Source organism: Tachypleus tridentatus, chromosome 11 (assembly GCF_004210375.1).
Source record: "Tachypleus tridentatus isolate NWPU-2018 chromosome 11, ASM421037v1, whole genome shotgun sequence".
Classification (NCBI taxonomy): Eukaryota; Metazoa; Arthropoda; class Merostomata; order Xiphosura; family Limulidae; genus Tachypleus; species Tachypleus tridentatus.
Window position 1 is genome coordinate 24,794,086 of NC_134835.1, and position 19,679 is coordinate 24,813,764.

At 28.6% G+C, this 19,679-nt stretch overlaps 1 protein-coding gene across 1 annotated transcript in view; it reads left to right on the forward strand.

Annotated features, from left to right (window-relative positions):
• The window catches only part of LOC143231323 (talin-2-like), a 79,232-nt gene that overhangs the window by 29,272 nt on the left and 30,281 nt on the right, over window positions 1–19,679 (forward strand). Inside the window, exons 8-15 of the mRNA XM_076465872.1 lie at window positions 23–150; window positions 1,173–1,236; window positions 2,326–2,430; window positions 2,656–2,745; window positions 2,949–3,014; window positions 3,241–3,342; window positions 4,549–4,625; window positions 8,922–9,016. Of these exons, the coding sequence (XP_076321987.1) occupies window positions 23–150; window positions 1,173–1,236; window positions 2,326–2,430; window positions 2,656–2,745; window positions 2,949–3,014; window positions 3,241–3,342; window positions 4,549–4,625; window positions 8,922–9,016 (727 nt within the window). The remainder of the gene's footprint in view (window positions 1–22; window positions 151–1,172; window positions 1,237–2,325; window positions 2,431–2,655; window positions 2,746–2,948; window positions 3,015–3,240; window positions 3,343–4,548; window positions 4,626–8,921; window positions 9,017–19,679) is intronic.

The following is a 19,679-nucleotide window of genomic DNA, read 5'->3' on the forward strand; positions in this document are numbered from 1 at the left end:
ATATTTTTTTCTAATTATGTAGGCACAAGGTGCAATTCTTAATGGAACTCACCCAGTCACATATGAACAGGCTTGCAAGTTTGCTGGAGTTCAGTGCCAGATTCAGTTTGGGGATCACAGTGAAGTGAAACACAAACCTGGTTTTCTCGAGTAAGTTAATATAACCAGGTGACATAAAAGTTAAAATGATTTTAAAATATTAGTCATTTCAAATATATTTGCTTAAAGCATATCAATAAATGTTTTCTTAAGCAAATTTGAAAAGAATTGAAAAGTTTAAAACATGAATAAAGCTGGTTTATTTTTGTGTAACTTGCAAATAAATATCCGGGTATAATTATAAATTTGAAGCTTGAAAACCAACATTCTATTAATTGGATCCAATAATAAAAAATATTTTAAAAGACTCGTGATTGTGATATAAAAGTGTAACATAATTTGTGCTTTTGAATGAAAATAGGATTAAATATTTACTATTTTATTGTAATACTTTGTGAAATCTAGTATTGCAAATTTCAAAATTATTAATTGTAGTAAATAAATGTAAATCTATTTTAAGAGGAATATATAATTTAAGTATCACTTTGAAAATAATGTTTTATGAATTTCTTGAGACATCCTTTAAAAAAGTACAAAACTATCTAAGATAAAAAATGTTTTCCTGTGTATAATTTAGATGTTTATTCCTAATAATATTGTAATAAATTGGAACTGGACACACACTGTTTTTATTTTGAGGCTTAGCTTCATTTTAAGTAATATCCATAAAGTGCTAATTTAATATTTTACTGTGATAAAAGACAATGAAAATTAGTTCATACATAAAAAAAGTTTTGTATTTATCCAGAACTTTCTCTGTCCTTAGCATTACCTTGAAAGACACATCCACATGGTCACTAAGCCTTACACAAACACAGTAAATACTAACTTGTGTAGCAACACCTTTTTGTATCATGATATGTTGTGTGCTTAGATTGTTTAACTCATAAACTTTAAATGTGGCTATTACCCAATTAAAAGAAAGTCTGTAATTAGTTTTGAATACATGCTTTAAAAACGTGTGTATTACCATTTATTGTTTGAAACACACAAGATTGGAATGAAATGAAGAATTTATGAAAATATTAATCTGTATTGGTGATTTCTGTATCATTATTTGCTTCTGTTTACAGCATCAAGGAGTTTTTGCCAAAAGATTACTGGAAAGTAAAAGGAATTGAAAAGAAAATATTTGTGGTATGAATTTTGGATCACGTCTTGACTTTGTTTTAGTGTTTTGAATTTGGAAACGGACTAAATAGAAATTATGAAAAAAAAAATAGACCATTTAATTCAGAACATGAAGGACGGAAGTAATAGGAGTGTCCCCCCCCCCATGCGATGAAGGCTAAACGTACGTGTGAATTAGTTAAGCGTTACAATAATAATATTTAAGATCAAGAACAGCATTTTTGAAAATACTTACCATAAGGAAAAATTGTAAATCTATCCATAGACTTTACTGTAATTATACAGTTTATTTGTGTGAAATGTTGCTGTATTGGCTGTATTGTTTGCTCTGGCATCACCTGTTTATCCACGTTAATGTGCTGTACCGTTAGATCAACAAATGAAGTTAAGAAAATATATCTTATTTTTACATAAAATCTATGGTGATAAAATGGAAATTAACTTATGAAAATATTTAACAAAACCTATGTGGAAAACATTAAGTTAACAAGGCTTTGTATGGAGAGAGTAAACGCGTGATTAATTTATATTGGAACAACTTATTTAGTTGTTAAACGTGGTGAAATATTAGATACAACTGCTGAACCATAGTAAAGATACATTTTAGTGATGCTTATAAACATACTTATGTTGCAACTTGTGTTATTTAATAAACTGTGTGATCTTACAAATACTGTTCAAGTATTTACTACAAAATATATTTATATTTTTTTAAACATTTTTTACACCTCTGAGTTTTAAATATTAAAGTGATGTGGCAACTGTTCAGCTGCTTATTTAATTAAACATTTTTTACACCTCTGAGTTTTAAATATTAAAGTGATGTGGCAACTGTTCAGCTGCTTATTTAATTGTTACAGAAAAAAATACACTAATAGTTTAAGCAAAAAACGTATGTTTTTCTGTAACATTTTTTTCTGTAAAGTGTTTGTATAATATTTACACTAATGATGTATTTTTAGTAAACTAGTTATACTTGATTGACGCTAATGATGTATTTTTTAGTAAACTGGTTATACATAATTTACACTAATGACATATTTTTTAGTAAACTGGTTATACATGATGGACACTTATAATGTACTTTGCAATCAGGAACATAAAACATGCCTGCACCTAAGTGAAATTGAGGCTAAGGTCAAATATGTGTCACTGGCCCGTTCCCTCAGAACATATGGAGTTACGTTCTTCTTGGTCAAGGTAAGCAGTTGTTTCTGTTACTTGATGAAAATATTCAGGATTCGTTCTTTCACTTGTATTTTAATTGTATGATGTAGGAGTGATCGTGGCTGTAACATGGTTCTTAAACTAATCTTGCATTGTTAGCAAATGAATGTTGTTTTTTTTGTTTCCTCAGATTTATTGTTTAAGTATGTCATAAATTTGACCTAAATTTGGCTATAAAATATTTTTCATTGCTTTCAGGAAAAAATGAAAGGCAAAAACAAATTAGTACCTCGGTTGCTTGGAGTTACAAAGGACAGTGTCTTAAGACTAGATGAAAAGACAAAAGAGGTAGAGTGAAAAGGTTTAATAATAAATTGAAATGAGAATCACATAATGGAATATATTGATAAAACAGTATTTGAAACAAAAGAAATCAGATAACTATAATTACTGATAATGAATAATAAAATAATAGTAGTTTAAACAATTTATGGGAGAATCTTTTCAAGTTGTTTACCTTTTCGGCAATTTTTTTTAAATATTTGTTTCAGATATTAAAGACATGGCCATTGACTACGGTCAGAAGATGGGCAGCATCTCCAAACAGTTTCACGCTGGTAAGATATCGTGTTGATGTATATTGTGGATATAGATGTTCTTTTGAAAAGCTTATAGAAATAATGTATCATGGCTTTAGAATTAGTGAAGTGTATGTTTTGTATTACAGAGGTTCTAAAATGTCTGTTTATAAAGGTTATATTCTAGAATTAAAACTTTGAAAGAACACACTGATTTGTTCTTCAATACATTCAAAGGGCTTTTCCTGTTTTGTTTTCTTTCAAGGACTTTGGTGACTATTCTGATTCTTACTACTCTGTTCAGACAACAGAGGGCGAGCAGATCTCCCAACTTATTGCAGGTTATATAGATATCATTTTGAAAAAGGTAAAAACATTTTACTTTGAAAATATTACTCATCTTATTATTTCAAGTTTTTACTACAAGAGAGAGAAGAGTATGTTAGTTCTAAACAAATTAATGTTATTTTCTGTTTTTGCTTCAAAGTATACGGTGATGTGGTATCCCAAGTAAAAACTATGGAAAACTAAAAACATTAGGTTTGGTTTATTTAGTACACTACTACTGTTCACATTTTATCATTTTCACTCACAATCACGTATTTATGACTTTATAAAGTTCACAGTGAGCTCAATTCATATCCATATTGTACAAGTACTCAAATTGTTTTATGGAAAGTAAAGGGCTCTTTGTTATATACAGAGCAGTTTGCATATCTTTATTATCTCAGAGTGAATGTTTAAAAGGCCAGCAACTCTTTATGCTGGCATTTTGCAGCATATTATTTACAAGGGATACACCAGCTAATAAAGTACATTATTGATAATCTTGTTTTGTAACAACATATCCGTGACATATCTGTAAACATGTTTTGTTCTAACATATTTGAGTACCAAGGTGTAAAGAGAATTTTTGAAAAATGGAGTAGAGAGATACGACAGCTAATGAAGTACATGTTGGCTGTCATGTTTCACACTGTTCTTTAGAGAGATACGACAGCTAATGAAGTACATGTTGGCTGTCATGTTTCACACTGTTCTTTAGAGAGATACGACAGCTAATGAAGTACATGTTGGCTGTCATGTTTCACACTGTTCTTCAGAGAGATACGACAGCTAATGAAGTACATGTTGGCTGTCATGTTTCACACTGTTTTTCAGAGAGTTACGACAGCTAATGAAGTACATGTTGGCTGTCATGTTTCACACTGTTCTTCAGAGAGATTCGACAGCTAATGAAGTACATGTTGGCTGTCATGTTTCACACTGTTCTTTAGAGAGATACGACAGCTAATGAAGTACATGTTGGCTGTCATGTTTCACACTGTTGTTTTTGTAATGTGCTAACAGTAATGTATCCATTATTAACTTTTTGTTTACTGTCTCTGGATGAAGGTTGGGGATTACATTTTACACACCAAAACCATGATGTTGCTACTATCCCTATTGTGACAAAAATGAGTTACATCTGAAACACATTCTTTTAGTTATTAAACCTAATTTACTAATGGCAAAATATCTGCTAATTTTTCATCTAAACAAAAGAGTCTCTCATAGTTGTTCTTTTCTTCAGCAAAAATCCAAAGACCACTTTGGTATCGAAGGAGACGAAGGTTCCACGATGGTGGAGGACAGTGTTTCTCCTGCAAAGTGAGTAGACATGAATTTCTAATCATTTGATTATCTGAAACGCATAGTGAACTTGGTTTATTTTAACCCTAATAATGTTGTGTAATGCTTTAATTTTGTGAAGGCTTACCTTATGGAATTATGGAATTTAAATTTTTTTCTTTTTAAATAAAAACACAGAACGTATAAACTTTATCAGAATTTTCTTGAAAGGATAAAAACCTCAAGCCTCATGTTTATTTGTGTGTTTTATGCTCATTTTTGCTATTGCAACTTATGTTTTTTATAAAGTATGTGTAAGAGGAAGCTTACTCATGTCCTTATTACAGTTTGATATGTGCATGTAACCATTGTTTTAACAAGATTTATAAAAACTCAGACTAGTTCTTGTATGTTTAAATAATCTGATATAAAACTTCAAATATTGTAGTAATTCAAATATTGTAGACAAAATGCCAAATTAACTGAAAGTTAATTATCAGTTTATACAGATAAACTTGGAATATTTACTTCAGGTTCAAAAGAAATGTTTACGTTACCTTCTCTGTAACATGACATTTGTTTACTTCAGTTTTCTTTACCACTCTTCTGTGATGTTCTGAGTATGAATGCGGATATTACGAAAACATTTGTTTAGTTTTATACCCTTCAGACTTCTTTGTTTATGGAGATATAAATTGAAAAGTCAAACCCTATTTTCACACCTTGTTATCAGGCCCTTTCACAAACTGTTAGTAACTTTTTCTTATCTTTGCTCTTACATCATTTATAACCCAGAAAAAGTTCTAATTTAACAAATGACATTCAATCTACTCATGTTTTCAGTACATATTTTTAGTTATTTCTCTGTACAGACTGAATGTCACTGTTGTTGAGTTTTGATCAAATTATTTTAAGCTTAGCTAGAAACCCAGTAATAATAATTAAAGTGCAGTGTTTGGTTGTTTTTAAGTCCTGAAATGCATATTTGAAATAAATGAAAAGTATTTGATGTACTACTAGTACTATAGTTAAAAAAACAACAAAATCAAATACAAGTACTATTTGTTTGTTATGTACGTTTTTTTTGTTGTTGTTATTAAAGTAATTGAGCCTGTATAGACAGAGTTAAAAGCTGATATTAGAAGCTACCCTCACAAAATTGTTTTCCAGAGTAAGGATTTTCAATGAATACATTTGCTCTTTGATGAAAATGCAGCCTAGGGGGTTCTAAAGTTTAATTTTCCACCCATCATGTGATAAGTTGGCACAAACATACTTTTCATATAACGTTTGAATTATAAAACTTAAGACTGCTATTGTAAGAACATCTTGGAAGTAACATTTTCTCATTTTCAAACAAAATCATATAAATTTTTGGAAGTTATTTGTAATGAATATACCACAAAATTTGTTCTCATATTTCACTGTGAAACTTGGAATGTTCAAATCCTGAGAACGATTTCGCGCTAGCAGATGCTGTGAAACGTACTGTAATAAAGCAATGTGTTATACTGTAATAAAGCAATGTGTTATAGCAAGAAAAGTCACAAAAATTAATAAAGAAGAATATTTGCTTTAATATTTTGTGTTATTTTCCTAAAAATGTGTAATATGCTGGTTGGTTACTGAGGAGACACAGGTTATTAACTATTATTTTTTGTGTTTTAATGAGTTTAACCAAAAATGCTTCATACTTTAGAATTACGCACACACTGTTGTTGCATTTTGAATGTTTAATTAATTAAACTGATGTTATAAAGGTGTTACCTAATGAAATGAAAAATGTATTTTGTGGAACTAAAGATATTGAATTTTGATTGCCTGAACGTGCACGTGGTTTGCATAATTGTACTTATAAGGCTTCAAGAATGAGAAGTGGGCCAAGACTGCATGGTTTTGTGCATTGTTTTCCATTCATGCATTTTTTAAGCAAAGTGGAACTTTCTCTGTGATAATAACATTCACAGCTTTAGCTTTAAATGTAAAGTTTAAATTGGTGGAAAAGAAAATATCTGTATGTTGGTATTATTATTACCCTAATGAGAATGATTTGTTTCACGTGCATGCTGAAAGCAGGAGAGGTCAAGGTTAGTATTTTTTAAAAAAAGTCAAGAGAAAAAACTAATGTAAGATATAACTTGTGAATAACAAGGAAAAACGTGTTTTAAAAATTATTTTTATTTCTACATGTCTTTTGGGTTTCTTTTACTTACATTTGTTTTATGTGTTTAAATATCTGTTTTATACAAACATGTACCAGAATTTTGTGTACAAATGTCTGTGTCTGTAGCTTTGAATGAGAGTAATTTTTATTTGCATCAGACAGTCAAAATAGTTGATTACTTTTAGAAATACACAAATATAAACCAGGACATACTGAAGTACTGAAGGTAGTGTTTTTTTCCCTTTTCACTCTTAAAGTGGAAACTGATCATTTTTCAAAGCTTGTTCTTTTTAGTGATTTATTGGGTCAAAATAGAATACATTGTTATCGTTTCATATGTTGTTTTCTGCTAGTTATTTCACAAATGATTAACCAGGAGTTCTAAGACAAATACATTTAATTGTTCTGAATGCTTTCTAGTTATGGATGATTCATAAAGTTTCTCTTTTATTTTTTAAATATTCCTGAACCCTAGACTCATGTTTTCATAAAGCAGATGGAGATTCAAGTAAAATAAAGTTGTTTGAAAGTATGGGGTAAATTAAAACTTATTACATGCTACAAAAAATTTTAAGTAAAATATTTAAATTTTTCCAGAATAAAAATCCCAATAGTTGTGGTTTATAAGTGTTGTTTTCAGTAGGAAGTACCAGTTATCTTAATTTCATGAATCCAGATATATACTTAAAACTATGTTAAGAAACTAGAACTGTGTGTAATAACATTATAAGACTTTTAGTCAAAGTTAAATTGGCTGTGAGTTACAACTTTTTCTGTGTATGTGTGTGCTTCAGTTTGTTTCTTTATGGAGTTTTAATCAGAACAGTTTTAATGATAGAGAGAGAGTATATTTGTGTGATGTCGAGAAAACCCACTTGTAGAGAAATATATATGCAAAAACGGCTCGTTTGGGTTCAGAAAATATTTTACGTAGAAGAGCGAACAACGTTTCGACCTTCTTCAGTCATCGTCAGGTTCACAAAGAAAGAAAGAGGTAACTGACAGGGAGCTGACCACATGTTTGGAAGGGGTTGTGTAACTGAGTGTTGGAATGTAGAGGGCAGTGTTAGATGTTTGAATATATAATTTTATGTTATTTATTTTATTATATTTAATATAGGTATAAAGGTGTTCCTTTATATTGGTTTATTTTGGGTTTAAGTTGTTGTATAAGTAAGGCTTCTTTAATTTTGCATTTGTTTATGTTTGTTTCTTTATTTAGTATTTGAGTGTTTTCTATGGTTATGTTGTGTTTATTTGACTTGCAGTGTTCGAAAACGTGTGAAGGTGACTTTTTATGTTCTTTGAATCTGGTTTCCATTTTTCTACTTGTTTCTCCAATATAGAAGTTGTGGCAGTTATCACATTGTATTTTATAAATAATGTTGGTGTGGTGTTTGTCAGTGCAGTTTTTACATAGTATAGACCTCAGTTTTGTGCCTGGTTTTTGAATAAATTTGGTATTAACTGGAATGTCATATTTTGTTACTAGTTTTTGTCAAATGTTGGTTATTTGTCGTGATTTTTGATTCGTGAGATATATTTACTTTTGTTGGTTGATTTTGCTTTCTGTCTAGGTGTGTGCGTATAATGTTTTCATTATATGAAAACCATATATTCCTGACATCATTGTTCGCTCTTCTATGTAAAATATTTTCTCAACCCAAACGAGCCGTTTTTACATATATAGTATATTTGTGTATTGTATACAAGAAGTACATGTAGTGTTATTATGAATGTTATATAGTTTCCTTTGTTAGTGGTATATAGGACCAATGTTATGAATTGTTAATAATTTCCTTTGTTGATGTTATTTAGGACCATTGTTATTCATTTTTAATAGTTTATTTTGTTGGTGGTACTTAGGACCATTGTAATTGTTCATTTTTAATAGTTTACTTTGTTAATGGTACTTAGGAATTGTGTTGTTATTAAGTTTTTAATAGTTTATTTTGTTAATGATACTTAGGAATTGTGTTGTTATTAAGTTTTTAACAGTTTATTTTGTTATTGGTATTTAGGAATTGTGTTGTTATTAAGTTTTTAACAGTTTATTTTGTTAATGGTACTTAGGAATTGTGTTGTTATTAATGTTTAATAATTTCCTTTTTTGCTGTTATTTACGACCACTGTTATTGTGAATGTGTAATAGTTTCTTTTGTGATATCCAGGGCCACAATTCTACAACACACCCCAGCAGCAAAGCTGTCACATGCCAGCTCAGGTTCAGTTGCAATTCCTGCTATTATGAGAAGTGGAGTAGATGGTAAGAAAATTATCTTAAGTAAAATAAGATTTTCTAAATACCTACATTCAATTTTAATTTAATGGTTGACACATATTTGTTTATTTATAATTTTTGACAATTTTTTGCTTTACATAACTACATTTTAAAGTTAACTGAACAGCCCTTAAATCATTTTATGTGCCATGGCAAGAACAAAGAATCTATCAATACTTTGTGTTTATTTTGTCTTTCATAATGTTAATAATTGTAGAAGTACATTTATGTACTGTTAAAAGTAAAAACAAACAAACATGTTGGAACTATGTATTTCATTTACATGTATGTCTTGGATGTAGATAAGTTTGACACTGATTAGAGATAGAACTATGTATTTCATATACATGTATGTCTTGGATGTTGATAAGTTTGACACTGATTAGAGATAGAACTATGTATTTCATATACATGTATGTCTTGGATGTAGATAAGTTTGACACTGATTAGAGATAGAACTATGTATTTCATATACATGTATGTCTTGGATGTAGATAAATTTGACACTGATTAGAGATAGAACTATGTATTTCATTTACATGTATGTCTTGGATGTAGATAAATTTGACACTGATTAGAGATAGAACTATGTATTTCATTTACATGTATGTTTTGGATGTAGATAAATTTGACACTGATTAGAGATAGAACGATGTATTTCATATACATGTATGTCTTGGATGTAGATAAATTTGACACTGATTAGAGATAGAACTATGTATTTCATATACATGTATGTTTTGGATGTAGATAAATTTTACACTGATTAGAGATAGAACTATGTATTTCATATACATGTATGTTTTGGATGTAGATAAATTTGACACTGATTAGAGATAGAACTATGTATTTCATATACATGTATGTCTTGGATGTAGATAAGTTTGACACTGATTAGAGATAGAACTATGTATTTCATATACATGTATGTCTTGGATGTAGATAAGTTTGACACTGATTAGAGATAGAACTATGTATTTCATATACATGTATGTTTTGGATGTAGATAAATTTTACACTGATTAGAGATAGAACTATGTATTTCAGTTACGTGTATGTTTTGGATGTAGATAAATTTGACACTGATTAGAGATAGAACTATGTATTTCATATACATGTATGTTTTGGATGTAGATAAATTTTACACTGATTAGAGATAGAACTATGTATTTCATTTACATGTATGTTTTGGATGTAGATAAATTTTACACTGATTAGAGATAGAACTATGTATTTCATATACATGTATGTCTTGGATGTAGATAAATTTTACACTGATTAGAGATAGAACTATGTATTTCATTTACATGTATGTTTTGGATGTAGATAAATTTTACACTGATTAGAGATAGAACTATGTATTTCATATACATGTATGTCTTGGATGTAGATAAATTTTACACTGATTAGAGATAGAACTATGTATTTCATATACATGTATGTTTTGGATGTAGATAAATTTTACACTGATTAGAGATAGAACTATGTATTTCATTTACGTGTATGTTTTGGATGTAGATAAATTTGACACTGATTAGAGATAGAACTATGTATTTCATATACATGTATGTCTTGGATGTAGATAAATTTGACACTGATTAGAGATAGAACTATGTATTTCATATACATGTATGTCTTGGATGTAGATAAGTTTGACACTGATTAGAGATAGAACTATGTATTTCATATACATGTATGTCTTGGATGTAGATAAGTTTGACACTGATTAGAGATAGAACTATGTATTTCATATACATGTATGTCTTGGATGTAGATAAATTTGACACTGATTAGAGATAGAACTATGTATTTCATTTACATGTATGTCTTGGATGTAGATAAATTTGACACTGATTAGAGATAGAACTATGTATTTCATTTACATGTATGTTTTGGATGTAGATAAATTTGACACTGATTAGAGATAGAACGATGTATTTCATATACATGTATGTCTTGGATGTAGATAAATTTTACACTGATTAGAGATAGAACTATGTATTTCATATACATGTATGTTTTGGATGTAGATAAATTTTACACTGATTAGAGATAGAACTATGTATTTCATTTACATGTATGTTTTGGATGTAGATAAATTTTACACTGATTAGAGATAGAACTATGTATTTCATATACATGTATGTCTTGGATGTAGATAAATTTTACCCTGATTAGAGATAGAGCTATGTATTTCATATACATGTATGTTTTGGATGTAGATAAATTTTACACTGATTAGAGATAGAACTATGTATTTCATTTACGTGTATGTTTTGGATGTAGATAAATTTGACACTGATTAGAGATAGAACTATGTATTTCATTTACATGTATGTCTTGGATGTAGATAAATTTGACACTGATTAGAGATAGAACTATGTATTTCATATTCATGTATGTTTTGGATGTAGATAAATTTTACACTGATTAGAGATAGAACTATGTATTTCATATACATGTATGTCTTGGATGTAGATAAGTTTGACACTGATTAGAGATAGAACTATGTATTTCATATACATGTATGTTTTGGATGTAGATAAATTTGACACTGATTAGAGATAGAACTATGTATTTCATATACATGTATGTCTTGGATGTAGATAAATTTGACACTGATTAGAGATAGAACTATGTATTTCATATACATGTATGTCTTGGATGTAGATAAGTTTGACACTGATTAGAAATAGAACTATGTATTTCATATACATGTATGTCTTGGATGTAGATAAATTTGACACTGATTAGAGATAGAACTATGTATTTCATATACATGTATGTCTTGGATGTAGATAAATTTGACACTGATTAGAGATAGAACTATGTATTTCATATACATGTATGTCTTGGATGTAGATAAATTTGACACTGATTAGAGATAGAACTATGTATTTCATTTACGTGTATGTTTTGGATGTAGATAAATTGGACACTGATTAGAGATAGAACTATGTATTTCATATACATGTATGTTTTGGATGTAGATAAATTTTACACTGATTAGAGATAGAACTATGTATTTCATTTACATGTATGTTTTGGATGTAGATAAATTTTACACTGATTAGAGATAGAACTATGTATTTCATATACATGTATGTCTTGGATGTAGATAAATTTTACACTGATTAGAGATAGAACTATGTATTTCATATACATGTATGTTTTGGATGTAGATAAATTTTACACTGATTAGAGATAGAACTATGTATTTCATTTACGTGTATGTTTTGGATGTAGATAAATTTGACACTGATTAGAGATAGAACTATGTATTTCATTTACATGTATGTCTTGGATGTAGATAAATTTGACACTGATTAGAGATAGAACTATGTATTTCATATACATGTATGTCTTGGATGTAGATAAGTTTGACACTGATTAGAGATAGAACTATGTATTTCATATACATGTATGTTTTGGATGTAGATAAATTTGACACTGATTAGAGATAGAACTATGTATTTCATATACATGTATGTCTTGGATGTAGATAAGTTTGACACTGATTAGAGATAGAACTATGTATTTCATATACATGTATGTCTTGGATGTAGATAAGTTTGACACTGATTAGAGATAGAACTATGTATTTCATATACATGTATGTTTTGGATGTAGATAAATTTGACACTGATTAGAGATAGAACTATGTATTTCATATACATGTATGTTTTGGATGTAGATAAATTTTACACTGATTAGAGATAAACTGTATTTCATATACATGTATGTCTTGGATGTAGATAAGTTTGACACTGATTAGAGATAGAACTGTGTATTTCATATACATGTATGTTTTGGATGTAGATAAGTTTGACACTGATTAGAGATAGAACTATGTATTTCATATACATGTATGTTTTGGATGTAGATAAATTTTACACTGATTAGAGATAGAACTATGTATTTGATATACATGTATGTCTTGGATGTAGATAAGTTTGACACTGATTAGAGATAGAACTATGTATTTCATATACATGTATGTCTTGGATGTAGATAAATTTGACACTGATTAGAGATAGAACTATGTATTTCAGATACATGTATGTCTTGGATGTAGATAAGTTTGACACTGATTAGAGATAGAACTATGTATTTCATATACATGTATGTCTTGGATGTAGATAAATTTGACACTGATTAGAGATAGAACTATGTATTTCATTTACATGTATGTCTTGGATGTAGATAAATTTGACACTGATTAGAGATAGAACTATGTATTTCATTTACATGTATGTTTTGGATGTAGATAAATTTGACACTGATTAGAGATAGAACGATGTATTTCATATACATGTATGTCTTGGATGTAGATAAATTTTACACTGATTAGAGATAGAACTATGTATTTCATATACATGTATGTTTTGGATGTAGATAAATTTTACACTGATTAGAGATAGAACTATGTATTTCATTTACATGTATGTTTTGGATGTAGATAAATTTTACACTGATTAGAGATAGAACTATGTATTTCATATACATGTATGTCTTGGATGTAGATAAATTTTACACTGATTAGAGATAGAACTATGTATTTCATATACATGTATGTTTTGGATGTAGATAAATTTTACACTGATTAGAGATAGAACTATGTATTTCATTTACGTGTATGTTTTGGATGTAGATAAATTTGACACTGATTAGAGATAGAACTATGTATTTCATTTACATGTATGTCTTGGATGTAGATAAATTTGACACTGATTAGAGATAGAACTATGTATTTCATATACATGTATGTTTTGGATGTAGATAAATTTTACACTGATTAGAGATAGAACTATGTATTTCATTTACGTGTATGTTTCGGATGTAGATAAATTTGACACTGATTAGAGATTGAACTATGTATTTCATATACCTGTATGTCTTGGATGTAGATAAGTTTGACACTGATTAGAGATAGAACTATGTATTTCATATACATGTATGTCTTGGATGTAGATAAGTTTGACACTGATTAGAAATAGAACTATGTATTTCATATACATGTATGTCTTGGATGTAGATAAATTTGACACTGATTAGAGATAGAACTATGTATTTCATATACATGTATGTCTTGGATGTAGATAAGTTTGACACTGATTAGAGATAGAACTATGTATTTCATATACATGTATGTTTTGGATGTAGATAAATTTGACACTGATTAGAGATAGAACTATGTATTTCATATACATGTATGTCTTGGATGTAGATAAGTTTGACACTGATTAGAGATAGAACTATGTATTTCATATACATGTATGTTTTGGATGTAGATAAATTTGACACTGATTAGAGATAGAACTATGTATTTCATATACATGTATGTCTTGGATGTAGATAAGTTTGACACTGATTAGAGATAGAACTATGTATTTCATATACATGTATGTTTTGGATGTAGATAAATTTGACACTGATTAGAGATAGAACTATGTATTTCATATACATGTATGTCTTGGATGTAGATAAGTTTGACACTGATTAGAGATAGAACTATGTATTTCATATACATGTATGTCTTGGATGTAGATAAATTTGACACTGATTAGAGATAGAACTATGTATTTCATATACATGTATGTCTTGGATGTAGATAAATTTGACACTGATTAGAGATAGAACTATGTATTTCATTTACGTGTATGTTTTGGATGTAGATAAATTTGACACTGATTAGAGATAGAACTATGTATTTCATATACATGTATGTCTTGGATATAGATAAGTTTGACACTGATTAGAGATAGAACTATGTATTTCATATACATGTATGTCTTGGATGTAGATTAGTTTGACACTGATTAGAGATAGAACTATGTATTTCATATACATGTATGTCTTGGATGTAGATAAGTTTGACACTGATTAGAGATAGAACTATGTATTTCATATACATGTATGTCTTGGATGTAGATAAATTTGACACTGATTAGAGATAGAACTATGTATTTCATTTACATGTATGTCTTGGATGTAGATAAATTTGACACTGAATAGAGATAGAACTATGTATTTCATTTACATGTATGTTTTGGATGTAGATAAATTTGACACTGATTAGAGATAGAACGATGTATTTCATATACATGTATGTCTTGGATGTAGATAAATTTTACACTGATTAGAGATAGAACTATGTATTTCATATACATGTATGTTTTGGATGTAGATAAATTTTACACTGATTAGAGATAGAACTATGTATTTCATTTACATGTATGTTTTGGATGTAGATAAATTTTACACTGATTAGAGATAGAACTATGTATTTCATATACATGTATGTTTTGGATGTAGATAAATTTGACACTGATTAGAGATAGAACTATGTATTTCATTTACATGTATGTCTTGGATGTAGATAAATTTGACACTGATTAGAGATAGAACTATGTATTTCATATACATGTATGTTTTGGATGTAGATAAATTTTACACTGATTAGAGATAGAACTATGTATTTCATATACATGTATGTCTTGGATGTAGATAAGTTTGACACTGATTAGAGATAGAACTATGTATTTCATATACATGTATGTTCTGGATGTAGATAAATTTGACACTGATTAGAGATAGAACTATGTATTTCATATACATGTATGTCTTGGATGTAGATAAGTTTGACACTGATTAGAGATAGAACTATGTATTTCATATACATGTATGTCTTGGATGTAGATAAGTTTGACACTGATTAGAGATAGAACTATGTATTTCATATACATGTATGTTTTGGATGTAGATAAATTTGACACTGATTAGAGATAGAACTATGTATTTCATATACATGTATGTTTTGGATGTAGATAAATTTTACACTGATTAGAGATAAACTATGTATTTCATATACATGTATGTCTTGGATGTAGATAAATTTTACACTGATTAGAGATAAACTATGTATTTCATATACATGTATGTCTTGGATGTAGATAAGTTTGACACTGATTAGAGATAGAACTGTGTATTTCATATACATGTATGTTTTGGATGTAGATAAGTTTGACACTGATTAGAGATAGAACTATGTATTTCATATACATGTATGTTTTGGATGTAGATAAATTTTACACTGATTAGAGATAGAACTATGTATTTCATATACATGTATGTCTTGGATGTAGATAAGTTTGACACTGAATAGAGATAGAACTATGTATTTCATATACATGTATGTCTTGGATGTAGATAAGTTTGACACTGATTAGAGATAGAACTATGTATTTCATATACATGTATGTTTTGGATGTAGATAAATTTGACACTGATTAGAGATAGAACTATGTATTTCATATACATGTATGTCTTGGATGTAGATAAGTTTGACACTGATTAGAGATAGAACTATGTATTTCATATACATGTATGTCTTGGATGTAGATAAGTTTGACACTGATTAGAAATAGAACTATGTATTTCATATACATGTATGTCTTGGATGTAGATAAATTTTACACTGATTAGAGATAGAACTATGTATTTCATATACATGTATGTTTTGGATGTAGATAAATTTTACACTGATTAGAGATAGAACTATGTATTTCATATACATGTATGTTTTGGATGTAGATAAATTTGACACTGATTAGAGATAGAACTATGTATTTCATATACATGTATGTCTTGGATGTAGATAAATTTGACACTGATTAGAGATAGAACTATGTATTTCATATACATGTATGTCTTGGATGTAGATAAGTTTGACACTGATTAGAGATAGAACTATGTATTTCATATACATGTATGTCTTGGATGTAGATAAGTTTGACACTGATTAGAGATAGAACTATGTATTTCATATACATGTATGTCTTGGATGTAGATAAATTTGACACTGATTAGAGATAGAACTATGTATTTCATTTACATGTATGTCTTGGATGTAGATAAATTTGACACTGATTAGAGATAGAACTATGTATTTCATTTACATGTATGTATTGGATGTAGATAAATTTGACACTGATTAGAGATAGAACGATGTATTTCATATACATGTATGTCTTGGATGTAGATAAATTTTACACTGATTAGAGATAGAACTATGTATTTCATATACATGTATGTTTTGGATGTAGATAAATTTTACACTGATTAGAGATAGAACTATGTATTTCATTTACATGTATGTTTTGGATGTAGATAAATTTTACACTGATTAGAGATAGAACTATGTATTTCATATACATGTATGTCTTGGATGTAGATAAATTTTACACTGATTAGAGATAGAACTATGTATTTCATATACATGTATGTCTTGGATGTAGATAAGTTTGACACTGATTAGAGATAGAACTATGTATTTCATATACATGTATGTCTTGGATGTAGATAAGTTTGACACTGATTAGAAATAGAACTATGTATTTCATATACATGTATGTCTTGGATGTAGATAAATTTGACACTGATTAGAGATAGAACTATGTATTTCATATACATGTATGTTTTGGATGTAGATAAATTTGACACTGATTAGAGATAGAACTATGTATTTCATATACATGTATGTCTTGGATGTAGATAAGTTTGACACTGATTAGAGATAGAACTATGTATTTCATATACATGTATGTCTTGGATGTAGATAAGTTTGACACTGATTAGAGATAGAACTATGTATTTCATATACATGTATGTTTTGGATGTAGATAAATTTGACACTGATTAGAGATAGAACTATGTATTTCATATACATGTATGTCTTGGATGTAGATAAGTTTGACACTGATTAGAGATAGAACTATGTATTTCATATACATGTATGTCTTGGATGTAGATAAATTTGACACTGATTAGAGATAGAACTATGTATTTCATATACATGTATGTCTTGGATGTAGATAAATTTGACACTGATTAGAGATAGAACTATGTATTTGATTTACGTGTATGTTTTGGATGTAGATAAATTTGACACTGATTAGAGATAGAACTATGTATTTCATATACATGTATGTTTTGGATGTAGATAAATTTTACACTGATTAGAGATAGAACTATGTATTTCATTTACATGTATGTTTTGGATGTAGATAAATTTTACACTGATTAGAGATAGAACTATGTATTTCATATACATGTATGTCTTGGATGTAGATAAATTTTACACTGATTAGAGATAGAACTATGTATTTCACATACATGTATGTTTTGGATGTAGATAAATTTTACACTGATTAGAGATAGAACTATGTATTTCATTTACGTGTATGTTTTGGATGTAGATAAATTTGACACTGATTAGAGATAGAACTATGTATTTCATTTACATGTATGTCTTGGATGTAGATAAATTTGACACTGATTAGAGATAGAACTATGTATTTCATATACATGTATGTCTTGGATGTAGATAAGTTTGACACTGATTAGAAATAGAACTATGTATTTCATATACATGTATGTCTTGGATGTAGATAAATTTGACACTGATTAGAGATAGAACTATGTATTTCATATACATGTATGTCTTGGATGTAGATAAGTTTGACACTGATTAGAGATAGAACTATGTATTTCATATACATGTATGTTTTGGATGTAGATAAATTTGTCACTGATTAGAGATAGAACTATGTATTTCATATACATGTATGTCTTGGATGTAGATAAGTTTGACACTGATTAGAGATAGAACTATGTATTTCATAAACATGTATGTTTTGGATGTAGATAAATTTGACACTGATTAGAGATAGAACTATGTATTTCATATACATGTATGTCTTGGATGTGGATAAGTTTGACACTGATTAGAGATAGAACTATGTATTTCATATACATGTATGTCTTGGATGTAGATAAATTTGACACTGATTAGAGATAGAACTATGTATTTCATATACATGTATGTCTTGGATGTAGATAAATTTGACACTGATTAGAGATAGAACTATGTATTTCATTTACGTGTATGTTTTGGATGTAGATAAATTTGACACTGATTAGAGATAGAACTATGTATTTCATATACATGTATGTTTTGGATGTAGATAAATTTGACACTGATTAGAGATAGAACTATGTATTTCATTTACATGTATGTTTTGGATGTAGATAAATTTTACACTGATTAGAGATAGAACTATGTATTTCATATACATGTATGTCTTGGATGTAGATAAGTTTGACACTGATTAGAGATAGAACTATGTATTTCATATACATGTATGTCTTGGATGTAGATAAATTTGACACTGATTAGAGATAGAACTATGTATTTCAGATACATGTATGTCTTGGATGTAGATAAGTTTGACACTGATTAGAGATAGAACTATGTATTTCATATACATGTATGTCTTGGATGTAGATTAGTTTGACACTGATTAGAGATAGAACTATGTATTTCATGTACATGTATGTCTTGGATGTAGATAAATTTGACACTGATTAGAGATAGAACTATGTATTTCATTTACATGTATGTCTTGGATGTAGATAAATTTGACACTGATTAGAGATAGAACTATGTATTTCATTTACATGTATGTTTTGGATGTAGATAAATTTGACACTGATTAGAGATAGAACTATGTATTTCATTTACATGTATGTTTTGGATGTAGATAAATTTTACACTGATTAGAGATAGAACTATGTATTTCATATACAT